At 38.1% G+C, this 14079-nt stretch overlaps 1 protein-coding gene across 1 annotated transcript; it reads right to left on the bottom strand.

Moving 5' to 3' along the window:
- Window positions 1-9524: 9524 nt before the first annotated feature.
- LOC123314016 (glutamyl aminopeptidase-like) lies at window positions 9525-11699 on the bottom strand. The gene is made up of 2 exons (XM_044899127.1): window positions 11319-11699; window positions 9525-9710 (listed from the first exon to the last, which is right to left on the bottom strand). Exons 1-2 carry the CDS (start codon window positions 11697-11699, stop codon window positions 9525-9527), a joined length of 567 nt encoding a protein of 188 aa, XP_044755062.1.
- Between the last annotated feature and the right edge of the window lie 2380 nt (window positions 11700-14079).

Here is a 14079-nt window from a genome sequence, read left to right as displayed (position 1 = left end):
CTCTTCCAACATGTCCTTATCCGGTGATTTATAAGTCGAAATAATCTTCACTTTTCCTCGATTGGTATCCACAATAATATCGATATTGCTTCTACTTCTTGACCATTGAATATTTGGTCGAAATGGTGATCCATATTCTGCCAGTATAGCAACGCCACCTGTGCTGTTAGGTCTATCATTGCTGTAGATATCGTAATTGGAAAATGCTATCCGAACGTTCGGGTTAAGTTTTGTTTCTTGGAGAGCTATGACATCCGGTCTCTTCTCTTCAATCAGTTCTTCGAATTCGGGTCTGCGGGCTCTCGATCCTTCGACGTTCCAAGAGACGATTATGAGATTGTTCTCTATCGTCGTATCGGCCATTAAATATTCTTAGTAATTTGCTGCATCTTCTTCTCAATCTCTTTCTCCAGATTCTGCATCATCGTACTGAGGAGGTTTTTCGTGAACTTATCCAGTTCCACAGTGATTCCAGAAATTCCTTTCCTGGTTTCGGCTCTTTTGACGGTTTTTGCCTTATCCTTCTTCTTCTCTGGTTTCTTCGTCTCTTTGACTGCTTTGGTTGCAGTTTCCTGGGGTTTCTTCATTTCCGAAGAGATGTGGGCTGGCTTCGGAGTATTTTGTGTTAGCCTCGAGCTGGTTTGGTTCGATCTTGGCGATCTCTTGTTCTTTTTTGTGACCGATTTCCATTCGCTACATCCCTTGTTGCTGGCTGGATGACCTCGTTCTCCATAAAGGACGCAAGAAGCATTACTTTCCTCATTCTCCCTGGTAAGCGTACACTACTTGGAGCTGTGATTACCGGAGCATTTCACGCACCTCCATGGGAAAGTGCATTTGCTCTGATGGGCATGTCCATACCGTTGACAACGATAGCACTGTCCAGGCCCTGCTGTCCTTCTTTTTGGTTCGACAACATAATTCATGTTGTACAGCCTCTTGATTTCGAAAATGCCCTTATTCTGGGTTTTCACAAACAGGACATAATCAAATCACTGCTACAAGAAAGGAAAGAACTAAGGAGGAAACTGAATGATGTCGAGGCGACACACAACAGGGAAATCTCGGAGCTGGAAAACAAAATACTCGACACAAGTGATCTCTCCATGCAAACAAACATGGAGATCAGGAGAAGACGAAGGGCTACCAAGCCTCCCAGAAGGCAAGATAGCATTGAACAAGTTCGCGGAACTTGCCAAAAAAAAATAGCAAGAAAATATTTACAAAAACGTGGAGACTGTTACGGGTAATCCCAACAGCTGAGGACAGTGTCACATAGGTGGTATGAGTAAACAACTCAGATGTCGAGATGGAGAAGTCCATTTAGAGGTTGTATAGGGAAGGATACCCGGAATGGAAAACGTTGAACGAAGAAATAGACTATCTACATCTCTCAGTTAGTGATAGGCAAAAACACTGTTATCTATCACAAAAATAATTAAAATCAGACATGAAAACAAAGAGGAGGACCTCTGGAAGAAAATACAAAGACTTCTATATCGCGGAAGAAGAGATAGCAGCTCTACACAAATTAGAATGCATCGAAACACATAAACTTAAAAAAAATTATACAGGCAATATTTAAGGACACAGACATGAAGCTCCTGCTATACCTTCCACCAGGAGAGCAAAACAAAGAGTACACAAAAGAACTAGGAACACATGCGTTTTAATGATTCAGTACAAACAAGGCGAATACCGGGAAACCCTGAAAAGCGTCAGGAATGAACTTAAATGACTAACAGAAACAAAGTCTATAAAAGGAATTAGGAGCACTAAAGAGGGCAAGATGATTATAACCATGGAAAAGTGCGATGAGGACTGTAGGAAACTCGAGGAGGCAGTGAAAAGGATAAATGGAAACCTAAGGGTTAACGTTCTGGGAAGAGAAAATACCAAAGAAACTCTTCACGTCAGGGGAATGGACGCAGAGTCGACAAAAAAGGAGGTAGAAGAGGCTCTGAAAGAAATCCTCAAATTAGTAAAGGATCACCAGATAACCATATTAGAGAGATATCAGATATCAGATATTATAACGAAGTCGTCGATTTTGAGAGGTCTCGCTTTCAGGAAACATTTTGAGCGCTTAGTCAAGGTAGGTAAATATTCTTTCAATCAACGTCGCCAAAAGTGATCTGTCATGAGTCCAACTTTTCTCCATTGTTTTCTGGAAAATATATCTTTGCCCTGAATATTTGTAGATAGGAACAAATAAAAATTGCCTAAAAGATGGTTGGGAGTTAATGGTGCTCCATCAGTTGCGTCCAAAGAGATGGGAGTAAGCGGTCTAGAATTGACGATGTTTTCTACATCTTTAGGATATTGTGAAGTAAGTACTGCGCTCCAGCCTTTCTTGACAGATCTAATCAACCTCACCCAGCAACCTCCCATGGGTGGTGTTCGTGCTGGATTGAAATTCCACTTGATACCTTCTTTCATATGCATAAGGGTCTTCTGAATTTTTTGATGATCCAAATTTTTCACTTGTTGCTGTAACTCTCTATTAGTACCTATAAAGTTTGTACCACAATCAGACAAGATTTCTCGTGGACAAGGTCTGCGGCTAGTGAGTTTTTGTATGGCCATTTTACAACTGTCTGTTGTTAGCGAATGAGCGACTTAAATGTGAATGGCTCTGATCATTCCATAACCAGAGAAGATACATGAGAGAAAACCCCAGAGAGAGGTCATAAGAACGGTCGAGGAAAACATGAAACTCCAGTCATTTACAAAGAGCCCTATACACCTTATTTTATTTATTTATGCCAGTTCTTTTATGCTTCAAGTTTTATTTACACTTGTTAGGACTATATACACCCACTTGTACATAGTTTTTAATTCCTATACACCTATTTATTATTTTATCTTTATTAGCGACACATGTCGAATACACCCAACCCCCAGCATGGAATTAAATGAAGGATTCTATACACCCGCTTAAAAATCAATATTTCAGATGGTCAAGTTCCTACAAAAAAACTAGGGACATCTAGAGCCGCACATGATCTAGCACTCGCTGCCGCAATGCAAAATAAATGCGACATACTAGTGATATCAGAACCCAATAAAAAGATTGGGAAGACAAAAAACTGGATCATGGACAAGAAAGGAGATGTGGCTCTAGTTATCATGGACAAAGCCGTTGAAGTAGGTAAAATAAGCGAAGAAGAAGGCTACATAAAAGTAAATAAATGGCCTATATATTTATGCCACTTACCTGTCTCCAAACATATAAATGGAGAACTTTTGTACCAAGATAGATGAGATATTTGAAAAGGTGGTTCAAAAACCAGGCACTAGTGGTGGGTTACCAAAATCCTCGCCAAGGGGCTCCCCCATTGAAGACTCAAGGGGCAGATTCGTGATGGACTGGATGACCCAACTCTCCTGGTCGGCGGCAAACTCAGGCCAGGCAACATTTATTAGAGCCGCAACACAGAGACAGAATATGCAGGAAAATCAAAGAATGGAAAGTGATTAATGAAAATACCTCCACATACAATGGCCAAGATAACGCCTCTACCAAGTTGTGGTTTTTTTTAGTCGGTCGGCAACAACACCCAGCCAACCCGATATATCCACACGACACGGGTCGTAGCGGAATCTGTCAAGCAGATTTTTTCCACAACCGAAAAAAAAAGATGATAGATAGATGGATTGATGGATGGATGGATATATGGATGGATGGATGGATGGATGGATGGATGGATGGATGGATGGATGGATGGATGGATGGAGGATGGATCGATCACAAGATCTTCAGCATGTATGATACCAAGAAACTCAACAACACACATAAGACAGCACTAACAGCACATACGCCCATGGAAGGACACAAGTTCAATTTTGAAGATGTCAGCATTTTGGACATTGAGTGAAATGATTCACATACAAACACACAATACTGTAAATTTCAGGGAACACACCCAACGTCTTAGTGTGATATTTAACAGCTTAATAATAGAGAAGGATAGGGTTACTTAGAGAAGAATTCATTCAAAAATAGACTGTTGTCTATACAATACAAAACCAAAATTCATTGCCTAAATAGAATATTTTTTATAGTTATAACGTTAGGTGTGTTCGTCCAGATAAGTACCTAACTCAATATATTTGTATCGTATACAAATAATGTCCAAAACGTTTTATTAGATATCTTAGAATGAAGGTATACACCTTTTAAAACTCTCTAGTATTCATGTCCATGCTTCTTAGCCTTGAGAAAGGAACAATAGGTTTCGAAACGTTGGCAAAATCATAATTGATTTATTAACTAAGTCCAAAGTCCTGCGATAGATCATTCAATACCTTTTAAAACATTCCAAATTTGTTATCATTTACTGAATTCACTGAATATGGATGTGATCTTGAAGTGAAACGAGGAACACTAACGGCCGTTTTCAATATACCTATCTATCAATCGTTTCACTTACTGACGATTAGTAACCATTGATAATCATTCTAAAATATATCTACAGATAGATCAATAAATCATAGAAAGGAAATCACATGCATTTTCTATCTTCAGTAACTGAAACAATGATAGGATTATTGAAAACGGCCGTTAATTGCAGTGACGAGAGCCGAGCCATTGATTCCACCTGATTGTGCACGTTTTTATAAAGAAATACCAAATCACCTATTTCACGGACCTTTCTAAGCGAAGCGAATTCAAACTCATTCAAGAGGCATTCATAACTGTGGTTTCCATCTGGATAAGAACCATGCTTCATGGGAAAAAGTAATTTGATGATTTTTTTCTGCACTCCTTCAATACAATGTATTTTTTATGACAGGGATTCCATACAATACTACAATAAGTAAGCTTACTTCTAACAAGAGCCTGATAAATGGATGAAATTGGTTTCAATGAAGAAAACTCCTTACAATTGCGTATTACAAAACCCAAACTTTTCATGGCACTAGAAGTTATATCTCTTATATAAGAAGCCTGTGCCTCTAGGAATAGTTCCAGTTTGTGTTCTAGTGAAAATAAATAAATAAATAAATAAATAAATAAGAAGAAGAAGTTAGTTTCTGATCAATAAGTCTTTAGCCTCACTTACTCTCTTCAAATCCAAGTTATTGATTTTATAGTTGAAAATGGTATCACGTATCCTCGTAAACGTCATTGTCTTGCATTTCTCTACATGCCGAGATAATTCATTCAACACACCATCTGTAGAGTCATTCAGGATATCTGAGCGCAGAGGGTAAGTGACCACAGTGCGTAATCTCGACTATGAAATGTTCGAAAGAGGGCTTCATTTGGGTGATGCAAAGGCTCAGAATCGCCAATTTAGTTTTTTCATAGGACTGTGCTGAATATGTTTTAATTTTCCTAGCTTCAAAATTTGGAACAGGGTTTGGTTTGAAAGGCATAAGTACGCACAGTTGCCCTGAATGACTCTACAACCTATTGAGATCGTCTTGCAACATAAAGCAATCAAATAAACTTCTGCTGAAGAGTAGAAAGTAACTTATGGGAAACAAATGTCATTAATAAACAAATGACTTCAATCCGTACCAACGCGGTACTTTCTCTTTGTCAAGAAGGACTCGAGGAGAGATACAAGAACACTCGATAAGCCAAATCCGAATAACTTTCTAAGTAGCCGTCTATGTGAAACGCGATCGAAAGCCTTGCTGAAATCAGTGTAGACAACGTCAACTTGATTTCTCTAGTCAAGAGATTTCCACACATGTTGTGTGAATAGAAAGAGATTTGATACAGTACTTCGAGATCGGACCATGTTGATATTTGGAGATTGATGTTCGTACGTGCTCGAAAATTAAATCGGATAAAACAATTTCTATTCATTTGGAAAAAACTGATATCAGAGCAATCGGTCTATAACTAACAATCTCTGATTTCTTACTGGACTTCAGAACAGGACATATACGCGAAACTTTCCAGATGTTCGGGAAAGTGCCGGAGGTCACCATAACGTTGTACAGTATACGCAATGGCTGAACGAATAGTTCGATATGAAATTTAACAAGATTAACTGGGACGCCGTCCAGGCCAATAGTGAATTTGTTTTTAGTTTTTTAGGTGTCAATATAATCATATCCTCAGAAATATCCCCTATATTTAATGCCGGACCTAAGTTAGAAGATTCTACAAAAGGAGAGTTAGAATTCTGTGTATTGTTGTTATTGACATGAAAACTCTTGAAATTCATTGAAAATGCATCTAGTATGTCCTTAGGTGTTTTCAACATTTTATCATTAAAGCACATGTGTCCAGGCAATCGTGATTGATCTTGTTTAGAATTAATATATTTCTTAAATTACAAGGATTTCTCTCCAAATCGGCTTGAGATCACTAGATAAATCCCTTATATGCCGTTTCGATGTCAAGTTTAACATAAATGTACCTCAACTCTGTAACCTGGTTTAATAATAATAATAATAATAATAATAATATTGTCTGAAGTATCTAAAGCGCTCACTATGAAAAAATCAACCTGTGCCTTCTGTACATCCTGAGATAATGGTTTTTTACTTTTATTCTGTGAATTAAGTATTTTGTGAACTATAATAGAAATTAACCTTGCGATAACATCTTGAATGGTACTATTGAAAACATCACTAGCATTATGTATATTTTCAATACCACCCAATAGAATTCGACAAAATTCTTCTACATCTAAATTTTTTAAGTCATACCGTTTGGCAGTAGAGTTGAAATTCCTTGATGGCAGGGCAGGATGAAAATTGCACAATATGTAAGTCCAGGATGATGCGGGTAAACCGGCACCGATAGATTATCATCACAAAGCACCCTGGACCAGCTGGTCCTCTTCCGCCTATTTCTTCCCCACGTACTGCGGGTTCCATCGAGAGCATAACTGTCGGGGTCGAGGACGTAGGTTCCGTTTTGGATTCCCTTTATCCCTCCACCTCTTCTGCTGCTGATAACGTTTCAGTGAGAGTACTTAAGTGCAGCACGGCCTCTATCTTTCTCTGCCAATGGCTAAAATTCTGTCTATCTCTTTCTCTCCTGGTCAGCTACCTGCCTCTTGGCGACAGGCCAAAATTACTCCTGTTCATAAAATGGGCGACAAATTCGATGCACATAATTATAGGTCTATCAGTATTTTGCCTGTTATCTCCAAAAAAGCTTAGAAGATTGTTGCTAAGTCCCTCATGTCCTTTCTAATCTCCAATAGTTTCATACCTAATGTGCAGCATGGCTTTGTACCCGGTAGGTCAGTGATCACCTGTGTATTGAAGTGTATTAATGAGTAGACCAAATTAACTGATTCCAACATCCCCTCTGATATCATCTATCTCGATTTTGCTAAGGCCTTCGATAGAGTCCCGCACGGGCGGCTTTTACATAACCTGGAGCACTTTGGAGTGAGAGGAGAGCTACTTTTCTGTTTGATAGGGTCTTTTCCGTTAAGGTGGGTGATTCTGCTTCTTCTTTCAGAACTGCCTCCAGTGGTGTTCCCCAACGATCTGTGTTGGGACCAATCTTGTTCCTGGTCTATGTCGCTGACCTCCCGGGCATCTTATCAAATTCCTATTCATTATACGCTGACGATTGGAAATTTACGGAGGTCATTGTTGTCACATTTGATCCAGCCCGATTTGAATCATGTATACGAGTGGTCGGTTGCATGGCTACTTCCGTTGAAAATAAGCAAGTGTAAAATTCTTCATATTGGAAATACAAATCCTAAAACCTGCTACTATCTGAATGGTGTTCCGGTGACCTCCACTTCTGAGATTTGCTACCTTGGAGTGATCGTTTCGGATGACCTCTCTTGGACTTCTCACATCAGGAGTATTGTCAAAAAGGCGAACTAGGTCAACTATATAATTCGAAAAGCCTTTTCTGGTTGCTTTATCGATGTTTGTAAAGTGCTCTATACCACGTATAGAATTCTTGAACATGCTGGCCCGGTGTGGTGTCCACAGTTGATTAGAGACCAAAACCTCTTGGAGTCAGTTCAGCGTCGTGTGACGAGGCTACCCTACGCCTGGCAGCGTCCCTTTTACGAGGATAGACTCAAGCTGTTCGTTCTGGAGAGTTTTTTGTCGCGACGTACTCGCGGTGCCTTAATAGTCACATATCGTGCACTGCACAATTTGTTCGGCTGTGACTTATCGAACCTATTTCGATTAAACATTAACAACTTGCGAGGACACCAACACAAACTTTATCGCGAGAACTTCAAATCTTCGGCAAGGGAATTCTTCCTTAGTAATCGCGTTTTTAATTTGTGGAACTCTTTGCCGGAAAGTGTTGTTTGTGCTCCGTCGGTTAACTCGTTCAAGAACTGTTATGATGTATTCATTGCGCGACGTTGATATGTGTTATTGTGTTGGTTTTTTTTTTAGGAGAATATTTTTTGTTTGTTTTTTTTTTGTGACCCTTATTGTAAATCTTTTTTGCTGCAGTCACTTATTGTTTTATATTGTTTTCTGAGATTTAAAGGCTACGGCCTCCCTTCTTTTTGTATTCATAATAATAATAATAATAATAAAGCACTTCCCATGCGGCGTGCCAATAAATAACCGAATCTAAAAGTCTGTTAAGGTTTTTACCTCGGTTTTTACTAACCAACGCAGTACTGCGGGAACGGGAGCGAGAGCGAAAACGACCCAGTGTATTGCGGGAAGCGGGAAGCTTTTTCTCACACCAAAGCGGTGAAGTATGTGAAGATTATTGTGTATTTTCGGCAAGAAAAATCGATAGATATTGAAATGGATTCCTCATCCGATTCCGCTCCCGCAGTACCGCGTTGATGTGTAGGAACCTTTATTATGGTTTCGATCACTGTCCCATATTATAGAAATTCTAAGACCTTTCAAAACGAGTGGTAAATCCCGTATGTGCAGCACCTTCATAGACACTTGAAGCTCTCTGATATATTGAAGTCGCCAATAATAACCATATTGCCACCATCATATTTGTCTTCCATTAATTCGAAAAGTTCATCATAACCAACTACAGAAATTTCAGGAGAATGTAAACCACCATAACGATTGTCGGAATATGATTGGAACCAAAAAGTTTTACAGCCAAATATCATTTATTCAATCCCAGAAATATTGAAGAAAGGCGATAATAGAGGGTGATAATACTCTGTAAAGGATGATTCATGCTGGACCGTGTCAGAGCCGGGCCGGGACCGACTCCGGGCCGTTGCAATGGGTCGCCACTCTGAAAACACGGGCACGGCACGTGTCCCAACCGGTGTAGTGTGGATGGGTCAATTGAAATTACTCATAGCCTTAAAGGCTGATTCATGCTAGACCGTGTCGGGTCCGAACCGGGACCCGGACGGGACACGGTAAAAGAATTATATGAGCAATTTCAATTGACCCATTCACGCTACACCGGTTGGGACACGTGCCGTGCCCGTGTTTTCAGAGTGGCGACCCGGTTGCAACGTCCCGGATTCGGTCCCGGCCAGGCTCCGACACGGTCTAGCATGAATCATCCTTAAAGGTCTCTTGGTACATACAAATGTCTTTAGTTCATTTGCCCAGTGAGTATTTCGAAACGGTTATTTCAGCTCTACTGATAATGTCAACTTGGTACGAGTCTCTGCTTTAGCGTCTGTTACCTTGGATTGTTCAATCGGAACGCACAAAGCTTCTTGCACGTAATCTCGATCTCTACACCAAGTTTCCTGGGTGATCTCGTTCGTTAAGGATTGTGGTGATAAAATTTGTTGCTGGGAGTTTGGAATCTGATAAATTATTGCAAATTTTGTTATGCTCAATGGTTTTCTCTTTACTGTTTTCACGAATGTTCTATTTCTTTCAGCCTAGATTTGTTAGGTTCTCTGATTCAACTAGTCAACTCTCCCAAGCATGTCCGAGAACCTCAAATTTATTTTCATTTAGAGCGATAAGATCATTTATTTAAAGCCATCTATCTGCTTTTTTGCCTTCAGCTGCTTGCCTGAATTGATATCTGATCAGAACGTTTCATATTTTCCCTTTAATTTAGTTAGTTGTAGTATTTGAATAGCATCATTGTAATTCCATGGGGTGACTGGTTCAAAAAGTGCTCGGACAGCTTGAGAAGATCCTACATTATGTTTGGAATATTGTTTGATTGCTATCTTAAAAGGAACGAAGAATATTGCTTCAATTTCGTTTGCAAGACCACATAACACATCTGTTAGAGCACTCTTATGCATTCTATGTAGAGCATTCCATATTAGAGAACACTATTTCCATGCACCTGTAATTTACACCTATAACTTGCACCTTTCACATGCACCTCCATAGAGGGAATAACTTGGGAAACCGTGGAATAGTTGGCTGTTGAACTCAGGTACCCTTTCATGTCATCATCACACATGCCTCACTAACCGGTGCAGAGCCATCTGATTAATTGCTTGTTTGTTGAAGATTTCGACCCAAGGAGACCGAGAATTTGACCGAACCAACAACTTGAAGCTCAACATCGGGAGGACCGAAAAACCGAACCATTGTTAAGATAAGTTTTTGTATGCCTCTGAGACACCATTCTTGTCAGTCATCTCTTGATCGAAGTAGTTGAGACTTATTGCTTGAATTGTTAACTTTCAATAAACCTTTATTTGAACTTGACCGAGTATATCTGAATGTGAATAACCAAATGTGAGGAAATGTTGTTTCATTAGTGTCTAATATTATCTTATATTAAAATTATTCAATCACGAGTTAGTCAGGGACCATACTATAAACCCTGTTGCTACGCGATTCTGAATCTGGGAGATTGAACGGTATAACAGTAATCCTTCGGTGGATCAGTTCAAGAGTTATTGAACTGTGAAATTTCACACATAAGATGAACATTACCCTTCATAACCCAAACTCAGGGAATTAAACCCTCGTGATCCGAGTACAGCTTGATGACATTAATTCATATCCGTTTGTCATATTCTTCCCGAAACACCCTGTATTTGTTTGGTTGATGTACGTTTTTGTTGGGGTTATATTAAACCACCTGAGTAGTCGATGCCGATGTTTACATAAAAAAAGCTACTCATCGTACACTTTATACTCAAAGATATGTGGGAGTAATTACCTCATATCTTCACTTTACCTACTTCCTTCATATTTCAAGCTGTCCCAAGGTATACAACTCTCCTAAAATTTGTGAATTTCGAAGAAAAAAACGATAATGATGAAAGAAAATCATTCAAAGCAGAAATTGGTGCTAAAAGTCTGTATACAACCAACATTAACAAACCTCTGTTCCCAATTATATCCGGTAAAGCAATGATATCCAATTTCGGAAATGGAAACGGCACTTGAAAATATTTCTGCAAATAAGCGAGAAGCTTGGGGGCAGTTCTTGTTACCATGCTCATCGAGGATCTCATTTCTTTTCTAACGAGGATCTTTATCTGATCCTCTTGCTTTCCTGTTAACACGAATTCAGCGTCGTATATCATGAAGCAGAGCATGTAGGTGGACATTGGAAACGAGTTCACAAAATGATCCAAAAACCATCCGTCTTCACCTTCCATTGGTTCGGATTTGACTAGTTGCATGTTACTTGTAGTATTGTAATTTTTTTTTCTTCCAATGGTGAGCTCAAAAGTGGCTATCATTCCAGGTTCGTCAAAACAGGGGAATGCTTTTCTTGCACCCATCGGCTCAAAGAACGAGACTGCGTAATAGCTCTTTTCCGATGATGATGAGAAGTTTCCTCTAAAAATTCCAGTTGGTTCTTCTAACATGTTCCCTAGAAAAGTAGATATTTTCTTATAAGTCTGGAAACTGCATTTCAATGTAGTCAGTGGTTCTCGATTACTATTAAAATTATATTACAATTTATGTAACGATTTTCTCTACCAGCGTTTATGAATAAACTTGGTTTTTGTGAATTCATTTCCACTGTGAAACGCCACTAAATCAGAATAGTGGAGCGTCGTTATGTTTATACCCCAGAACCAAGGAAACATCTGTGAAAAAAATTTAATTTCTAATTCTTAAATTAGAACAATTTGCCATAGCAAAATGTACTTTTTTTGACAAAGTTCAACCAAAAATTATTGTTGCCTCTTATTATTTATTCATTTATGAAGAATCCAAATAACTGGATATGTAAAGTCAAAATAACCTTCAGAGGTTATTAGGAGGATTGAATTTGAGCAAATATGTTTTGAGGAGTTTTTTGTCCATTGTATAGTTTTCCGGTTATTTGCGATTGAAACTTGAGATTTTTCACCTAAAAATTCAAAATTTTTGAATAGGTTCTTACGAAAAACTGAAAAAGTATAATAATAATAATAAAAGTGCTGAAGTGCTAAAGTGGGGGTGAATGGAATATAGGCTATCTTTATACAAGGTGATTCATTGGGAAATTCGCATAGCATTGGAGTAGATAAAGAACACGAAGGTAACCAACATACAGGATGTTTTCTAATTGACTGTACATATTTATGGGGTGATTTTTGGGCCCATTGTAAGAAAAAAACTTTATATGAATGTATGTCTCAAACGTCTTACCTTTCGAGATACACGGTGTTCTCAAAAATAAATCATTTATTATCAATATCTACCATACCACTTCAAATATTTTAATGAAATTTGTTATACATGTATACTATGAATCAAGAGGCATTTTTTAATGTATCACTTTTTTCTTAATTTTCACCAGTGGCGTTCGTACGTAATTTGACCTACCTATATTGGCAGACATTGATGTTACGCCACAGATTTTTCCTGAAAGAAAAATTATTTTGAAATTCCCAATCATTTCTTACCAAAGTTGATCACTTGACTTTTTTCAATTCGATTCACGGTTTCCGCTTAGAAAAATAAAGACCGTTTCTCTGCATGATCATAACAATATCCTTAATACATACATAGGACAATATCACCATGCAGAGACATACGTAGATTTTATTTTTTTAGATGAAACCCGTGCGTCGGACTCGAAAAATTCAAGAGATCAAATTTGCTCATAGTTGAATACAGTCAGTGGCGTGCCACTAACTGTCTAAATAATACCACTCTGTATCTCAAAAAGCAAAACGTTTAGAACATATGTTCATATGAAGTTTTTTTCTTAAAATGGGCCCAAAAATCACCCTCCTAAATATTGACATTGAATTAGGAAACATCCTGTATATGGGTCTACCATTCTTTGTAACCAAAATACCTGCCTATTTACAAATTTTCTCCATTTATTCAATTAACTAGCTGACCCGGCGAGCTTTACAATGGTTAGTTGTACTAACCATTGGTATTTTTTTGAGCAGGTGAAATTAAAGTACAAAATATATCGCACCCCATGGATTGGATTTATATTCAATCGTTTGAAACACGTAATTAATGAAAAAAATGGCTAATTACGGTTGAGATCTTTTACGTAGCAACACTTTTCTAACCGGTGGAGGAGAAGTGGAATATTTCGATGATTCTGCCAGTTGAAATATATCGTTGTTAATGTTATATACGTATGCCCCTCGTAAAATTTGGAACCTTTATGCTTTATGATATAGTATGATGATCATGAGGACAATATTATCTTCAGAGTAGGTATCTCAACAATAGAACGGGTGGATTCAATGAGTTTTATTGAATTATGTCCATATATTTAGTTGAATATAAAAAATTTATATCTAACGTCCATGATCTTCACATTAGCTATTCATACTCATGAAAATCGTGTTTGGAACCTTTTTGTTATGGTATGGTAAGTTTGGGGTCAGTAATATTCCAAGTGTGCCTCAACGATGGAAAAAAAGGTTACAACGAATTTTATCGACTCATTTGATATATTCCGTCCAACATGAATTAATTCATATCGGGCTTCAGTGGCGGCCCTTCGATCTTCCTATATTTATATTATATTCATACCTACTTATGAGAATCGTAATGTTTTGTTTTTGTTATGGTAACAATAAAAATATTGTTACCTGTAAAAATACCGTATTTCAGAACGATTGGCTGCAGTAAATTTTATTGAATAACACGGGTCAACACCAAATTTGACTTTAACTGCTAAGCATAAAATTTCGATAGTTTAGATCCTAATTAGACGAAAAAAAAATATATATCATGAAAAAGTTGGCTTCTGTGTTTAGGAGACTGATTCAACGATATCATTTA

Source organism: Coccinella septempunctata, chromosome 5, assembly GCF_907165205.1.
Source record: "Coccinella septempunctata chromosome 5, icCocSept1.1, whole genome shotgun sequence".
Classification (NCBI taxonomy): Eukaryota; Metazoa; Arthropoda; class Insecta; order Coleoptera; family Coccinellidae; genus Coccinella; species Coccinella septempunctata.
The sequence above is the reverse complement of the archived record's forward strand: the minus strand, read 5'-3'. Positions and strand labels throughout refer to the sequence as shown.